Below are 17,045 nucleotides of genomic sequence, written 5' to 3'. Positions count from 1 at the left end.
CGTACAAAGGTACTAATCTAAGACACAGGAAAAAACGATGGAAACTCGATCTACTACCTCGGTATGCTTCACGACAATGTACTGAGACAGAAAAGAAAAGACATGATTAAATGATAACTACAGTTATTCACTCAATGGTGGACGCTCCATGAATGGGAATGCATACGCATGTGGATAGCATAGGTCACTCGGGTTGCAAGTCGGTTCACTTCAAAGTAAGGGGCTGGCTGACAAGATAATGACGATGCTTGTCACTAGCATCCATCTCGCAGCCAAAACTTGATCGATTGCCATATTAATCCCTGTACCTGATGAGTGATGGATTCATGGAACATTGAGGTGCGTTGGAACAGCCAGCCACTTAGCGGCACTTGCTGGTGTCGGTTCACCACGATTTTCTCGCATCTAGCGCTAATGATCGTCTTGCGCGCACTGATTGATTCGAGCATGGAACTGACGCCATTCTCTTAAAGACCTTGCAGGTACATCTACTGTACAGGTATGGGCGTGGGGTAGACTACAGGCGGGGAGTACTTGTTCAAGCTGAACAAGACTGCAACTGCAGGCTACTAGGTAGATGTAACTTATCGATTGCCTTTTGCAAGGATGCAGTAAGTTTCGAATGGGGGTTATCCTGATAAGTATCTGTATTTCACTGTAGATTTGACTTGTGTGTATAATATGGATATGGATTCTTCTCATTGGTACCAGACATACCTTGCTTCCACCGATATTTGAGAGACTTTCTGACCCTTTAGCTGCACCTTTGGATGCTGTCGAGCTACTCCAACCGCCAAACCTTAGGCTTCACCAATACCCGACCTGACGTCACTGTTCTAGGGATTTACCAAGGAACACTTCCCGAACGTGCACTCGTGAAACCCATATCCTGGGAATATCAGGTAACGAATTATTAGACTTATTCAGCTTAAACAATCTAGGACGGTGCTCCGTTATACAGGATCGGAGATCGGGGATCACGTCCTCTACTTGTTTGAACAGCGAGCTGTTACTACTATTATGCTTCACAAAATCATATGCGGAGGCTGTTTGCCATGATTGAAAGCGGTGCCTAGCAGCTGTATAAATGATCAGCCAGGCCTGAATCGGTATCGTAGGCATCGTTCATTTCAGCTCGGGCTGTCAAACATGTGAAGCATTGTAAAGGCACGTGGCTTAAGGCCAGCCATGTCGTCTGTGTCGGCAGGACACGGGACAAACAACCTTGTTGCTAAGATCGGACTGCGAAGCATTGGGACAAGCAAAAATGTAGAAATCAGTTCGCATTAACCCACCATAAAGGGCTTCTATTTGAAGAGTAAAATAGCCTTGTAGGCGTGCGCCCTAAACGCCGAACCCAAAATCCGCCTCTACGATCCATACTCTGTGATATGTACCAACTAATAGCTAACCGCCAATACGCTCCCCAATGATTGATGTGACTTCAAGATAAGTTGATGCCAGTCGTCTTAGTTGGCTCGCTTCTTGCTCTTTTGTGTCATCTTGCGGAATGCCTCCATACCACCAGCACCAAGGGGACGATGGTTGGAGCCTTGGCTTCCCATGAATGTGCTCTGAGGAGCAACAGTGTAGCTCGAGGGTAGATTGACCATACGGGCCGAGTTGTTGCCGCGTGAAGGAGCCAGGAGGCGCTCACGCTCAGCTTCCTTGGTATTGGCCGCAGGGCGTTGTGATAGACTGAATTGCGAGTTGGTTTTCTGGCGTTGTGCCATTTTAGCCGCACTAGTAATCTGGTTAGCAAGTACATAATCCAACAGTGCCATGGCAACACGTACTCATAATCATAATCCCGAGTCTCAATCTGTCGCTTCTTGTAATCATCGGTTCGGTTGAGGATAGGTCGGCTCCACTCACCCAGCAGACGCTGGGCGATCCTCTTAATACTCGGCTCCGGCTTCTTACTTCGAGTGTAGAAGACGACGACCTTCCCGATGCCACTGCTGAGGAGTGCTTCCTTCTCAATGTTCATCTTAGCAAGAGCGTTAAAAATGTCTCGCTGGATGTTGTACGCCGGTAACGACCCATCGTTCAACGGCTCCAAGAAGAATTTGACATGTTGCAGGAAGTTGGTGTCCGGATCAAGGACCTCATGCTGGACGTTATTGCGGTTCATGATAGCGGTGACTTCAGGAAGAAGCTTCAGCTTGTGAAGGGCTGGTTGACCAGCCTCACGAGCCTGGTTATCGGACTGACATGCCCCCTCCATTCGGACCTTCAGATCCGCTAGCAAGTCGTCGATCTCGGTCTCAAGATCCTGTGAAAATGAGAGTTAGCTACATCTTTCCTTGCACATGTATCAGAACACTTACAATCTCATCCCTCTTCTTGCGCTTCTGGCCGCTTGGCTTCTTGATCGCTGCATCAAGAGCTCTGTCAATAGCCCTCTTCCGTCGCTCTTCTGGTGAAAGATGCTCTTCATTCTCTGGTTCCGGTGTGGTGGCTTTGGACTTGGGGCGACGTTCTCCATCGCCACCTGCACGCCTTGACCGTCGGGACTTTTTGCTTCCATCGTCTGCATCATCCATTTCGACATCTTCATCTCGATCTCGACGCTTCTTGTCTCGACGGCCTTCACGAGGCTTCTTTGGGGCCTCTCCTTCAGTACGCTTCCGCTTGGTTGCCTTCAGTGTGCGAGCCACATCTTCGTCGATATCCACGGGACGATTTTCGATGTTGGCAGTTTCGGGGTCGTAGTCCTCAAACTGATCCTCGTCAACTTCGGACAGCGCATCCGAATCGCGGTCAGAGTCGGCAGCGGCGACAGCATCTTCATATTCCTGTTCCTGACCATCATTAACAGGTTCGTTGGCGTGCTCGCCGACTGGGGAATCTCTCTCGGACATTGTCGCGTCGTCGATCGCGTCGGAAAGTGTTGGCTATTCTCTTTCGGACAGTTGAATAATAAATTTCCTGAGTGAAAGAGTCGCTTTAAAAAGGTGCTTAGACGTGTTGCCAAAAGTCTTTGAATCTAAACACTTGGTAGGTAAAGGAACAACAATTCGCAAACCTTCAACTTTCTCTGTCTGGCTGGAGCCGCCACAGATGTGAGGCGCGACCCCTGTCTGCTGACATAACCACAAAGCTCCGCTAGCAGCCTGAGGCAAGTGACCCGCCTCTTTTGTTTACTTTGGTCTCTTTGGTTGCCAGGGATGGATGGATAATTGATGGATTCGGTGGCAGCTGCTTTCATTCACCAAAAAATCGCCTGGACATCAAAAAAGCCCTCCCACTCGTCCAGGGAAATCTTACACCGTAACAATTCGAGCTACTCAGTGGCTATTAATCGATTATGGATCGTCGAACTTACGAAGGTCCCATGGACTGGGAGTACCAGGACAGCGGCCCTTTTGATCCTACCAGTCCCTTTACACATGCAGCTAAAAGTAATTCGCAGAATGGTAAGTTGCGCCGTTGAAGGACTGATTCTATACGATTCTCGATAAGCTACAACGCTCCGAATTCCGCAGCTAATATTTTCATCTGCAGTCTTTTCTTCCCCGTCAAAACCGAGCTTAAGACCAAACCCTTTTGCAAATTTAGGGACACCTTCTAGAGCACGACCACCCCAATCATCATTTTTTACGCCTCAAGTACCACCGAAAGCTGCCGCTCCTCCGTTCCGAAATCCTGCTTTTACGACGCCGAGGCGACCGTTTGAAGATTTGGCACTGTCTGAAGCTTCCGGTGCAGAGGATAGTCCTGCCCAAACAGAGGTGTCAGACTTTCCCAACGATACTCCTGAGGTAGATCATACGAGCGATATCAATATGGGTGGTATGGCAAGTCCTTCTAAAATCGACAAGTCGTATCGGTACAATAAGGCCCCTTTCTCGAGCAAGAAGCACACCCCTGGCCGAGGCGAGATCAGAACAAGTCGGGATCTTTCTGTATCAGAATTCATTCGTAAAAGGAAGCGGCATAATCTCGATAGGGATGTCAGCAATATCACTCGACATCGATGGACAGAGTCAGACTCCGACTCAGGTGATAGTATCGCACCACGACGACGATCGCGCGGGAAGAAAAAGACAAAAGAAACGCCGAAGGGTTTCCTGGGCTCCCTATTTCACATACTGGACGAACACCCGAACGCCCCCGATAATCTCTATCGCTGGGTAAAATTACTCGTCAACTTTTTCCTTGTCTCAGTCTTTGTTTATATTGGCTGGTCGATCGTGAGCACTATCAAAACCGATATCGAGAACGCGAATGAGATGGCACGCATCGAAATAATGGCCAGGATTACAGAGTGTCAAACGAAATACACCATCAACAGCTGTTCAAATAACGATCGCCCGGCGCTTCAGCCATCCTGCGACGAGTGGTTCGAGTGCATGACGCAGAACCCTGAAGCCATCATGAGGGTTAAAGTGACAGCGAAGCAAATCGCGGAGATCATCAATGAGTTTTCTGACGCCATGAATCTCAAGGCTTGGGTAAGCTATTTCCGGATAATGACTAACAATAATCCATAGCTAACAATGGTCAGGGTTTCTTCTTCGCTGTACTCATATTCTGTGCCTTCGCCAACAACTTCTTTCTGGGCGGATATGTCAACAAGCCGGCGCCGCCTGTCCAGTCCCAACCTGCCGCTCCATCTCGCGAGCCATCGATGGTCCCGGAGAGTGGCCCTGGATTCATGTGGGTTCCAGTACAAACACCTAGAATGAAGCGTCATATGATGCTCGACGAGGGCACGGATACGGACAATACACCCCCTAAGATGAAGACGCTTCTCCCACCACCTTTCACCCCTTCGATTCGTCGCAGCCCTAGCAAAGGAGATCGAGGCCGTAGCCCTGTCAAGAATCGGAGCCCTAGCAAGGGCCGCCGGGAACCATTCGCATAGTGGTTCAAAAACACACGAATATTTCTTTTGTTGATGTAGCTGAGAAAACGGGACCTGTATAACATAAATGCATAGGGATGGGCGTATAAATACATATGGTGGCGGGATGAATGGTGTTTGGACAACCAGGTTATGGTATTGGGTTGATGGAAAGATGATCAATGTCGGGATAATTATCAACTATCAATTATATGCGCAGAGTGGTATTCTGCTTATCTTTAAAAGAATGACTGACTGACTGTCTATTTTGGTATTCTGCAGTAACCGAAAATGCCCTCGGTCAACGCGTAGAATGGGGGCTTGATACGGATGGAGCGCAGTTAATATGGAAGCCAGCTGAATTGACTTTAGGGTGTTTCTGAGACTACCTCCATTGAATGCCGATGACGTACTGTGGGGTAACTGGAAGACTGGGTGAGGTCTCTGGTATAGGGTAAAAGACGGTTACCTAGTTTAAAACTGGTATACTGTACCGACAGGGACAGTAAGAGGCTTGGCAATGCTGCAGCTTGCTTTAAGAGTGCCATTGGTTATGCTGCTCCAAAAGGAGAAGACGAAAACATGGCGGATTCTTTTTTTCGCGAGATACAGTACCCTCCAAAGGTTCTTCATGTTGATCATACTCTGGGGTAATGTCAAATCGAGTTGGAAACACCGATATCTCTGACATCATTGTCGCAGGGGCAGCAAACTTACTTTGTCCAGCAGGTCCAATTGAATTGCGTATCGGGCTCCAAAATGGCCATCCGATTTGTATCCATGAGCATCAATTTCGAGGCGAAAAAGCCAAGATGATGGGGATGGTGGGCTCAAGCGAGGCGCCATGCAAGGAAGAATGCGCAATATGGAAGGTTCCGCGTCGATCCAACGGGATGGTGAGGATGACCAGGAGGTCGAATCGGGCTTGAATGAGGCTTGGGAGCTATTGACATCTGACAAGACAAATGAAGCATTATGCCTACTGTCGAATGACTCTACTGGGGATTGTTGAAATCTTCGACATTACTCTTGGATTTGGGAGAGAATCGAGAAAGAAATATGATCAAGTATTGCAGACCAATAGTTTAATTCTTTCTAGACTCGATAGGTATGCAAGACAATCCATGGTCATCTTACTCAACTACACGGCAATGAGGGGAACCATATTTTGTCTCCTGCAACATAACGCCAAAAACAGAGAAGACAGGATTTGTGGTTGAGAGATTAGTATTTTACAATATGAAGTGGCAAGCAATAAGAAATCTTCATCAACGACAGTCGACTGCAACATGACGACTGGCTGAACGCATTTATCCACTTAAGTCATATTCTGGAGGATGAGTCTGAACGAACTTAATGCCTATTTTGTATGGTATTTCTTCTTCCAATCTACAAGTACTGGCGAAGCAGCATGTGTCTTGGATTACAAACACAAGAGCGCTCTTGCAGATAAAAAAATAAAGTTCGTCGTGTCCAGCCTTGGACCGTCAAAAGCGGAACGACCCCCGTCATCACAGCAGAGAAGATCGATCGTACTTCCTCCTCAGGCAGATCACGCTCCTTACTTCTTCCTTGTGCAATATTCACTGTCAGCCCATGTCTCTCTAGCCTCTTCAACCCGGTGTCTACTTTGCCTTTGTTGACCCTTCCGAGACGATCTCGAGTCTTCCCGGCGGCGCGAGATGAAGCTGTGCTAAACAGCCTCTTAGCACCTCTGATCTCCTACTCGACTATAGAGCCGCAAGATCGGAGTCTACAGCAGCTATCTGCGAAAAGAAATCACCAAGAAAACGCAGGAACAGAACACAAGGGGCTAAGGCTGCAGAGCAAAATAAGGGTTACAACGCGCTGCAAGTCGAAACGCTTCGTTACGGTTCTATCCCTCTATCAAAGCCGGCCCGAACCTGGGATTGAGGGCGAGGATATCGTGGTTGCAGGTGCCCAAGACTCACAGTGCTTTACGTCTCCTCTTTTCCGTTTTACCAAAGACCTAACAGTCTCTCTGTTCTGTCGACTTCCGTTATCTGCGCGACATTTCCGCTTTTAGTCTAATTGTAGACTGCCTATTTCATCATTGCCCAATACTGTATTGCTATTGCTACGGTTCCATCACCCTAGCCGTCAATTCATGCCGTGCATTGACCACAACCCACAGCCAAAAGCTCTGGGCTTGCTTGGTTTCTCGGCGCCATCGACGATCGAGTGGACACCGATTATACCTCCAGCTCCCTACTGCATCGTTGATCCGTCCTGCAAAACGTAAAATACGGCAACAAGACGAAGAAAATTTATTGTGCGCTTCGAAGCGCCGTTGATCTGTAACGACTTCACGCCCAATTTCTTCTCCCTTGGCTCGCGGACCCGATCATAAGCTCCCTCCGCCCCTAGTCGCATTCCACCAACTTGTGAGCTTCAAAGCTCACCTCTACCTAGTCCGGTTACGTCGTTTCTAGCCAGGTCAACAAATGCGCAGTTCTTGAACTGGTTACCTAGCAATTAGCTACAACTCGCTGCGACTCATTTCGAATCAATTGCGAGAACTTAGGTCATCTTCAGCATTGTGTCTCCGCATCGCATTCTCCCCGCCACAAGGCGTGACGCGACATACAAATCAGAAGTCATTCAGGTAGCAGCGGCCCAAGGTATCCTTGACCCTGGCGCCAGAACCAGCGCCGCATCTTCGGTACCCAGCAGAGAAAACGAGAGTTCGAAATTTCAAGCTCAAGTTTTTACTCGGACGATACCATCACGACTTCACTCGCAGCATGTCCGATTGCGCCGTATCCTCCGCTGTCGCCCCTCCAAGACCTTATCCCACCCGAAGCTCGTCGAGCTGAAGGTAGGATCTTAAAGCTTAACGATAGACGCCGGGCTCGATTCGCACACGACTACTACGAACCTACTCTTTCTCCATTTGGCTTTATTACATCTGCGGGAGTCTAGAGATTAGGCTACAGTTCGAGAGATGGATGTAGACAACGAGCATTCAGACGGCGGTAGTCAACGGCCACCCAGCGCTGAACACACGCCTCAAGGAGCTTCTGCGCAAGCCGGAGGAGCTTCAGGAAACCCAACTCCCACCTCAGTCCAGTCTTCCAACACGCCCTCGACTGCATCTGGCAATGCACCCATTGTCACCCATTCACAGAACTCTAAACGTCGACGAGGGTTAGGTGTTGTCACGCCCAATGCCTGCACGGAGTGCCGTAAGAAGCGTGCCAAGGTACGTAGCCAACTACTTCAACTTCTTTTGCCTTCATCTGTCTCGATTCATGGCAATCGCTCGTGTGATTTGTGCATGATGTCATGCCTCGACGAATCACGCTGTCTAGTTTGTAATGGAGACTATCAGTTGTTCTATATATCTCGTTTCCATAGCGCATCGTTTGCACTTGTATTGACTCTTAGCTAACAATCACTGCGCAATAGTGCGACGGCAAGAAACCATGCGGGCGTTGTAGAGCGCAAAAAGACGTCGAGTGCGTATACGAGATACCCGTGCGCCAGTCGAAGGAGAATTTACGTACCGAAATCGAGACTCTACGCCAAAAACAACGTTCGAGTGATCAAGTCTTCGCAGCGCTTGTTCGGCCGGAGCTATGGGAAGAAGTTCTCACGCGACTTCGAGGTGGCCAACCGATCGAGAACATTTCGGATTGGCTAGCAAGCGTGCCGCCGTCCGGAGGGGGTCGAATGCCCAGCTTCCCCCCCCGATCTGAAGGACCTACAATGGGGCCCGCGCCAGGTTTCCCTGGAGGCGGACTGGGAACGCTGGCAGCGATGAGCCTTGGTGTGAACCAGGCCCCACCACAGCAGCCTCCCATGAGGGAGATGGGCCAGCATAGTCCATGGCATTCTTCGTTTCATAGCCAGACCGGATCAACCAGGAGCAACTCCCATCCAGATGTTATGAATTGGACGCCGCAAAACCGAGTCGGATCCTGGGCGGAAGGGATGCATCCTGAACAGATGTCAGATGGCTTGCCACGATATCGTGGTGTTGAGCAGATTCTATCGCCTCTAAACGAACCAGAACTCCGAACGCCGACTTCAACGTGGACCGCTCTTACTAGTGATAGTACTCTGGTTCAACATCTTCTGGCGCTGTACTTCTGCTGGGAGTACCCGACTTTTGCGTCTCTCAGTAAAGAGCATTTCCTACAGGATTTCCAAGAAGGCCGAAACCGCTACTGCTCACCAATACTTGTAAACGCTCTCCTCGCACTGGGCTGCCGTTTCTCGACTCAACCTATGTCTCGAGCCAATCCAAATGACCCATATACATCGGGCGACCATTTCTTCAAAGAATCATTGCGACTCTTTTCGCAGGAAACAGACCATCACTCACTGACCACGATTCAAGCTCTGGGCATAATGTCAATCCGAGAAGCTAGTTGCGGGCGGGACTCAGAGAGTTGGTATTACGCTGGCCAGAGCATTCGTCTGGCCATCGAGATGGGGTTGCATAGAATAATGGATGAAGGCGACGAGGACGAACTTGCTGTGCAATCAGCAACCTTCTGGGGAGCCTTTGCCCTAGATCAGTATGTTTACTTTTATATCCGTGGGATGTTTGTGTCTAATTTATTTCTGCAGTGCATGGTCCCTTGCCACAGGCTCACTGCCGCAATGTTCCTGCTTCCCACACCTACCCCCCAAACCAGCGATAATAGGAGACATAGAAGCTTCTTTGTGGGTACCATATACTGATGACGGTGAGTTGCTTGCCCAACGATGCTGCAACCAGTTGCTAATTATGCCAGGGGCTCCATTACAACGGTCTTGCCAACAGCCGTCCAATGTACGATCTGTATATAAGTGTTTCTGTGAACTGAGCGAGCTCGTGCACCAGTCTTTGTATATTCTACATTCTCCGGGTAAACCTCTTACAGCAAGAGAGCTTTTGAGCATGTACACGCAGTACCTAAACTGGTATGATAGAATTCCCGAGGTTCTTCGGCTGGGGCACAACTTTACCCCAGCTGTGCTGTTTGCACAGTGAGTTTGACAACATGAATATTCCCTTATCGAGATGCAATACTGACCAATAAAAGCATGTACTATCATTTTGCCATCCTGCTCCTATTTCGACCTCTGATCAAGCTGCGAATCATCGGATCTAAAGTCGCTCCTCGCGATGTTTGTTCCCAAGCAGCCGACGCTATCCAAGGCCTTTTGAGGTCATACTCTTCCCTTTACACCTTGCGAAGAACCCCCTCATTTGTGCCATATTTCGTCCTTACATCAGCCATCATGCACTTGGCGATTGGTGCAACGAGCGTCAATCCGGAGGCCACTGAAGCCGACATGAAGAAGGCGGTTAAGGTCGATCCTCGCGTCGCTGAGTCTATCACCCAAGGCATATCAGATCTTACTGAAATGGCCCCTTGCCACCAATTCGCCGAGCAGGCACTTAACATATTACGTTATCTGGCTGCAAAGTGGAACATTGACGTTGAGAATAACGCCGATAAGCTTACAGCCGAGGAATACGATCGTCTAGTGCTGCCACATACTGGAAGTCTGAACTTTTTCTCTCCAAATATGCGCGAGGGAGATATAACGTGCCAATGGGGCGCAGGAAACTTTATGCCAGGAACGTCGGAACAGTCGCCTTCGGCCCAGAAGGTGGGGGACAATATGGAAAACCCTCTTTTCTGGCCGTTTCCTATGCAAGGCCGGCCTATCCTTCCTGATGGCGTTGAGTTGGAACATGCGGGCTTTGCCATACTCTGATGATGCATGAAACGGCTGTCCTTTTAATCAAATCATGACCGTCCATTATTAGCGAGTTGATATACAAATACGTGTATTGTGCAGGAGTAGACCGGGATCTAGGTCGGTGTTCTTCAGGCGAAACGGGGTTCAAAAGAAATGCGGCGGGCATTTTCTGGCAAGATGAGGGCTTTGGTCTGTTGAATCATTATGGGGCTCCAAAAGCGAGTTGTCAATAATTCATTCTGTGGTAAACTAACATCCCGTGTAAGAGACAACGCATCGACTGCAAGGAGTTATAGGCTTTCATCACATTTCGCATCAAGCGGATGTCAGTGTACAGTATACCCCCGAAACGAATGAAATCATCAGCTCAACTCTCTTACTCATAATCAATATCAAAGCCATATTTGCCTTTGCGTATGGTTCAAAATAGTAGGCATCTTGTTAGTTGGTACATTTGATTACTCACTGTGTGAAAAAGGTCCAGAAGTAGTTGCAAACCAGATACATGAGCAAACAAGGAAGACCAGGACAAGTTAACCCTAGTCATTTACATTGCTCGTGCAAAACCGAGTAAGCACTGATAGGAAGAACGCTTTGTGCGTACGACTCGTTGTTCTGCCTTGAAGGCTTTGTCTACCGCGCACTCAGATGCAATGCAGAATCCCGTTCACATCTTCATGCCGCATGGTAAAAGAAAGCAAAACGAAGAAACAAACACATGTTATGATGCCCGCTCACCTGCATATCTATATGCACTGTATACTTGAGCTTTCTGATAGTACTAATGGAGTGGGAAATCAAGGGCAAACTGAGGCTGCTGTCCGAGCCGTCTGCAGCTTTCCGCCGCTACGCTTAAGGGCATTTTTATGTGACTCAGGGTCAGTCTTTTTGTTCACATTCCCCTCTTGATTCATTATTCAATCTATATGATAGAATATAAGAAGGTCTGCCTGAAATCTAGGGCTTTCCCATTTTTCTCAAATGGTTGCCCCGAACTCTTGATCGAGGAGTTACCAAAAGGTCCTTGAAAACCACCACACTACCAACGTGCCTAGTTGACGACAAGCAAGTAAGAAAAGCACAACAATACATCATTGCTTCAACTTGGACGTAACTTTGATTACATGAGTAAGGTGATCGGGTGCTGCTTTAGAGGTAAGAAGTTCTTATTCCTCACTTCTCAAGCATGAACTGATTGTCTTTAAACAGAATTTATTATCGACGAGTGATAAAGAATCGTCTTGCTTTGCATAAAACCGACTGAGCCAACAACAGCTACTATTGTACTATCAGGGCATCTACACAAGGCATTTTACAGTTTGGGATCTCAGCTGCGGGAGCGCCCCTGCGTCCTTAGGTTCCTCAACAACTGTCTGCACTATCAACAACTCTATAAGTAACAATAAAACACTGAGGTTAAACGGCAAGAGCGTTCTTCACTAGGTATTATTTTCGCTGGAATACCTTAGTACCTAGTACCCAGGCGGTTCCACATCCTGGATGCCTTGACAGGTGCAAAATATTTGGGCAGTCACTGTGCCTCCTCAGAACGGAAGAAAGAAAGGACAACCCCTCTTGCCTCAGAACAAGAAACCTCCAAATTATTTTTCGGCAAGCGATACGTGCTGCCGACATCGAAATTGCCATCTAGGTACTCGGCATTAGATCCCTCTAGGGGCAACCCCAACAGTGGTGTCTGTCTTGGACCTGCAGAGATCTGTTAGGTAGGCAGCTGGCAGCACCTGGCAGCACCTGACAACAACTGCCTCAACTGCCTCAACTTTAAATCCTTCATACCTATTGGATGAGGGGGAGGCCCATGCTTTTTGCTTCCTTCCTCTGCTGCTTCCTTCCTTCTCTTCACTACCTTATCACATCTTTCCTAGCCTCTCGTCCTCACACCTCTCTTCTCGCCTCTTCCACCACACATCAACTGGCCAGCTTTCACATTCGAGCTGCTACGAATCTCCGGAACCTCTGAAAAGGGTTGATATCATCAACTTTCTTGATATTCACTCACCCAAGACATCTCTCTTCAACACTATCATCCAGTGTCTGTTTAGACTCGTTTTACTCATGCTTGCGTATCCCCCTGCTTCTTTCCGCCTTTTTCTACTCCTCTCCCTCTAAGCAGATCTCACTTTTACTCAAGATACTCGAATTATCAAACCACTCGCAAGCTGTTGGTTCTGCTGCGTTCACTTTTGCACCACACAACTTCCGCCTGCTCGCGTTCCCCTTTCCTCTCAGTAGTAACTGTTGCCGCACTTCAACTTACTCCTTATCTGGAAAATCCTGTACACAACTGAAATAAGTCCGATACTTATTTGTTTCCAAAATGGGTCGCAGATGCGAGGTGAGCATGAAAGCCCCAGTTCATCAGGACATACTAATACTGGCAAGGTTCCGAGGGACGAAACCATAGCCCGACATGTGCAGCACAGGCACCGTACCAATCCTGAGAGCCGTCACTGGTCAACCTCTCCGGAATTACCTCAGCCGGAAGAGTTGATGGCAATAGAGCCTGCTACACTTCCTCAAGGGCCTTCCCAAAAGGAAAACTTTGACAAGCAAGCTTACCTGGAGTTTCACTACGTGACGAGCCGTTTCGAGGGCATCGAGCTCTCGAGAAGAGCTGTCCAAGAGTTTAGAGAAAGGCCTCTAAAACAGGATTCAGACGACTTTCATGTTTACACTCAAGTTGGTTCCCCCTCCTCACCTCCTGTTCTATTTGCTTACATACCACAGGTACATGTCCAGGGTTACTTGCTTGCTAAAACTGGACCTGCGTGTCAAGTTTCCTTTTCGACCGAGTGCTCAGAATCAAAGATAGTCTGGCACCAATCTTCTCGTCTGGCCCCTGGCAAGCTTATTGCTTTGTCTCCTTCCTCGGATAACTTCAAGACACAATGTTTCGTTGCAATAGTTGCAGACCGAAGCATTCTCGGTGGATTGGAGCCAGACTTTGAAGCTGGTGAGAGTGAAAACACTCCACCACGCATCCAAATATTCTGGGCCAGCCCTGATACTGCAGTCATTGATCCAGCTGTTGAGATGGTGATGCTCGAAACGAAAAGCGGGTTTTTCGAGAGTGTTCGTCATGCTATGGTCGGGCTGCAACATGCAGCTGAGTTTGAGTAAGCATATCCTTTCTTTTGTCCAAAGCCACCGTGTTAATATGCGTGCCAGATCTAAGTTCGACAAGTACATAATTGATGGATTTAAGAAGGAATGCACTGCGGGCTACCTGACTGAAGATCCCGAACTGGTTGTTCAAATCCCAGACAGGGCCAAGGACTTCGATACTTCTCAGCAGGAAGCCTTCAATCGCATGACTTCACGAGAAATCGCCGTTATTCAGGGCCCTCCAGGCACTGGAAAGACTTTCACGTCGGTCGTTGCACTTGAAAGCTATGTTCGTACGCTCAAAGCTGGGCAAGGATTCCAAACTATTCCGCCCGTCATCATCGCTGCCCAAACCAACCATGCGCTGGACCAGCTCCTGGAACGTTGCCTGAGTTTCGAAGCTGTCATTGCTCGTCTAGGTTCTCGGACAGAGAATGAAGCTATTAAGCCTCGAACTATATACAACATCAGAAGGGACTCCAAATTCGCTCATGGCCCCACAAGGAGTGCGAATCGAAGACTTCAACAGATTCAGAAAGATATCGGAAACCTTCTTGAGAAGTGCTTCCCCACCGAACTCATTGCAGCAGACGAATTTCTTGTCGAGGAACTGATAACGCAAAACCAGTACGACTCACTCAAGGACGAAGAGTATGAAAATGCACCCATAGATCGACAGGACAACGACGAGGCAGTTGATTCCATCAAGCAATGGCTCGGTGTATGCCTCGAACCGGACGAGACATATGTCTATCGCCCTCCTAGAGGCCAGAGAGAACCCCATGAGGATCAAAGCCATGCCGTCGACGAGTCGAAACAGGAGAGTGACAAGGAACGTCTTCGTGGTACCTTTGTCCCCATCAAGTTCCACTTGACTGGCTCCATACCAACCGGATATGCGAACAGGGATTCTCTGCACTCTCGAGCAGGGAAACTACTCAAGGATCACCAAGATCTATACGACGTAAATCAGACACAGCGAGGCATGGTATATCGATACCTACGAGAAAGATTCATCGATGCAAGAGCCAAACGCTTTCCCGAACTGATCAAAGCGTACCAGGTGGCGTGTGATGAGAACAAGATCGCGAGCTGGATAAGAGACGCCAAAATGCTCACAAATGAAAAGATCGAGATCTTGGGTTGTACCACAACCGGGCTGACCAAGTATCGTGGCTTGATCGCGGCATTGGGTCCTCTAATATTGATGGTCGAAGAGGCAGCTGAGACACGAGAGGCGAACATAACATCGGCATTATTCCCCAGTCTTGATCAGATAGTTCTGGTTGGAGACCATCAACAGCTCGTTCCACGGGCCGATGTCCGGGAACTGAATTATGAGCCCTACAGCATGAACGTCTCCCTGTTTGAGAGGTTGGTATATCTTGAACTACCATATGCAATGCTTCAGGTGCAGCGCCGTATGGTGCCATCCATTCGTGAAGTGGTAAATGTATTTTATCACAAGCTTACAGACCATCCCTCGGTCAATGATCCGAAAAACCGACCTTCTGTTCCAGGGATGGGAGATCAAAGCCTCCGATGGTTTCATCACAGTTGGAACGAAGCTCAAAACGCCGATGACTTCTCGTACTTCAATGTCACAGAAGCGAACATGATTGTGTGTTTTGTTCGATATCTCATTCAGAATGGTGTCGCCCCCAACCGGATAACCATGTTGAGCTTCTACCAGGGCCAGGTCAATCTTCTGCTAGAGACTCTGCGAAGAGACTCAACTTTAGCAGCCAAGAATCCGACAAAAGAATGGTCCGTCAAAACGGTAGACGGTTTTCAGGGCGAGGAGAATGATATAATCATCCTCTCCATTGTGCGAAGCGCTCGGCCTGGCTTCGTGCAGAATCAGAACCGAGCCGTCGTGGCACTTAGCCGCGCAAAGTGCGGCCTCTATATATTTGGAAATGCTCTCAACCTCTTGCACGGTGGGACTGAAAGTTACCAGACCTGGTCGAATGTCTACGATGTGTTCGTGGGGCAAGGCTGTTTTGACGACTCTCTTCCCGTGATTTGCGAGAAGCATAAGAACCGTACCAGCATCTCCAGCATTGAGGATTGGGACACTATCGCTGGAGGTGGTTGCACTGAACTGTGCGCGGGGAAATGCGTGGAGGGACATCCATGCACCTTAACATGTCACCCTTTCGAAGAAGCAGATCGCATTTGCAATCACCCTTGCGAGCGCACTCTCGGTTGTGGTCACCAGTGCAGCTCTTTGTGCGGTGAGCCATGCATATGTGGAATCTGCAAGAGGAGCACACCAGGTCGCCCTTTACGAGAGCCACAAGCTCAACGTGCGAAAGGCTTGCAAGCTGCCTGGGGAAAAGCAAATGGAAGGCGAACAACAACTGTGAATCGAAATGGCAGAGGTGGATCAGTTCATCGTGGTTCTGCCCATATTGGACCTTCGGCGTTCGATAGAAGTGCCGTCAGAGTCAACAGCCATAGCAACAAGCCAAACATGCTACTGGACCAATCTGCCCCTGCAGTAGAGCCTACTATTCAAGAGCCTACGAGCGAACAGTTAATGGAAGGAGGGTATTATGCCGAAGGGGGTCTCGCCCAATACCATGCGCAAAGAACTGCTGCGGTTACTCCATACCCAGGCACCAGTCCCCTTTCTTTGAAATGGAGTCCGGCAAAGGTTTCGCAGAAAGAACAAGAAGTCAAGCGAGCGGTACAACAAACCAGCCCCTGCTCAACTACTATCACAACTGCATTCCGCCCAACGACGATGGGAGTAGATGGTAGTCGGCGATATGGGCCGAAAATGTTTTCTAGTCACACTACTCCAGCCCCTTCCCAAACAAGAAAGCAAGTCTTGCTCGATGCCGCTGCTGGAAAAGGTCTCAATGGGCAGCAAGGAACGACCACGAAATCAGTGGCTACCAGAAGTGAGACCTCCGATGATGAGGACCTCATCAGTTTTGATCAACACGATGAACAGCAAGAAACGAATGTGGAATCGGTAGCTACCAGGAGCGAGACCTCCGATGGTGAGGACCTTATCAGCTTTGATTGAACGGTCTGATGGCAGAGTCGGCCATGCTTATGGGTATTCTGTGGACTGATGGCCCCCCGAGATAGAAGTACAAAAGGCTGGCAATGTACTGGGATGAGTAAGCAGTGTGTTTTGACAGGGGTGTAAAAAAGGATCCTTGAGAGTGAGTGAACTTTACGGATATCCTCTACAGATGTATTATTGTCAAAACCTAGGGAGATAGGGAGTGAATGAAAGCGACAAAATGTGTCAATGGGTGGAAGCCGTTGTTAGGGATGAGTGGTATGTTGTAGTTCAGAGTAGAGTAGAAAATATCGGAACTTACGAGTACTG

At 48.6% G+C, this 17,045-nt stretch overlaps 4 protein-coding genes across 4 annotated transcripts; 3 read left to right on the top strand and 1 right to left on the bottom strand.

Annotated features, from left to right (window-relative positions):
* Positions 1–1,269: 1,269 nt before the first annotated feature.
* On the bottom strand, positions 1,270–3,021 carry B0J16DRAFT_372062 (transcription factor IWS1). The gene is made up of 3 exons (XM_046130455.1): positions 2,331–3,021; positions 1,797–2,275; positions 1,270–1,743 (listed from the first exon to the last, which is right to left on the bottom strand). Exons 1-3 carry the CDS (start codon positions 2,862–2,864, stop codon positions 1,470–1,472), a joined length of 1,287 nt encoding a protein of 428 aa, XP_045982867.1. The 5' UTR covers positions 2,865–3,021; the 3' UTR covers positions 1,270–1,469.
* Positions 3,022–3,189: 168 nt separating this feature from the next.
* Positions 3,190–5,186, top strand: B0J16DRAFT_125859 (Di-sulfide bridge nucleocytoplasmic transport domain-containing protein). Its single transcript, XM_046121692.1, has 3 exons — positions 3,190–3,419; positions 3,508–4,457; positions 4,511–5,186. Exons 1-3 carry the CDS (start codon positions 3,311–3,313, stop codon positions 4,868–4,870), a joined length of 1,419 nt encoding a protein of 472 aa, XP_045982866.1. The 5' UTR covers positions 3,190–3,310; the 3' UTR covers positions 4,871–5,186.
* Positions 5,187–7,814: 2,628 nt separating this feature from the next.
* On the top strand, positions 7,815–10,585 carry B0J16DRAFT_355706 (fungal-specific transcription factor domain-containing protein; the record flags this gene model as incomplete). Its single annotated transcript, XM_046129428.1, has 5 exons — positions 7,815–8,072; positions 8,279–9,393; positions 9,446–9,564; positions 9,613–9,847; positions 9,904–10,585. The coding sequence occupies 5 exons, from the start codon at positions 7,815–7,817 to the stop codon at positions 10,583–10,585; spliced, it is 2,409 nt and encodes an 802-aa protein (XP_045982865.1).
* Positions 10,586–12,681: 2,096 nt separating this feature from the next.
* Positions 12,682–17,033, top strand: B0J16DRAFT_414602 (P-loop containing nucleoside triphosphate hydrolase protein). The gene is made up of 4 exons (XM_046133466.1): positions 12,682–12,926; positions 12,974–13,270; positions 13,319–13,707; positions 13,760–17,033. Exons 1-4 carry the CDS (start codon positions 12,909–12,911, stop codon positions 16,731–16,733), a joined length of 3,678 nt encoding a protein of 1,225 aa, XP_045982864.1. The 5' UTR covers positions 12,682–12,908; the 3' UTR covers positions 16,734–17,033.
* The last annotated feature ends 12 nt before the right edge of the window (positions 17,034–17,045 follow it).

This window comes from Fusarium flagelliforme (assembly GCF_020744385.1).
Source record: "Fusarium flagelliforme strain FIESC 12 MPI-CAGE-AA-0113 chromosome Unknown B0J16scaffold_4, whole genome shotgun sequence".
Taxonomy (NCBI): Eukaryota; Fungi; Ascomycota; class Sordariomycetes; order Hypocreales; family Nectriaceae; genus Fusarium; species Fusarium flagelliforme.
The sequence above is the reverse complement of the archived record's forward strand: the minus strand, read 5'-3'. Positions and strand labels throughout refer to the sequence as shown.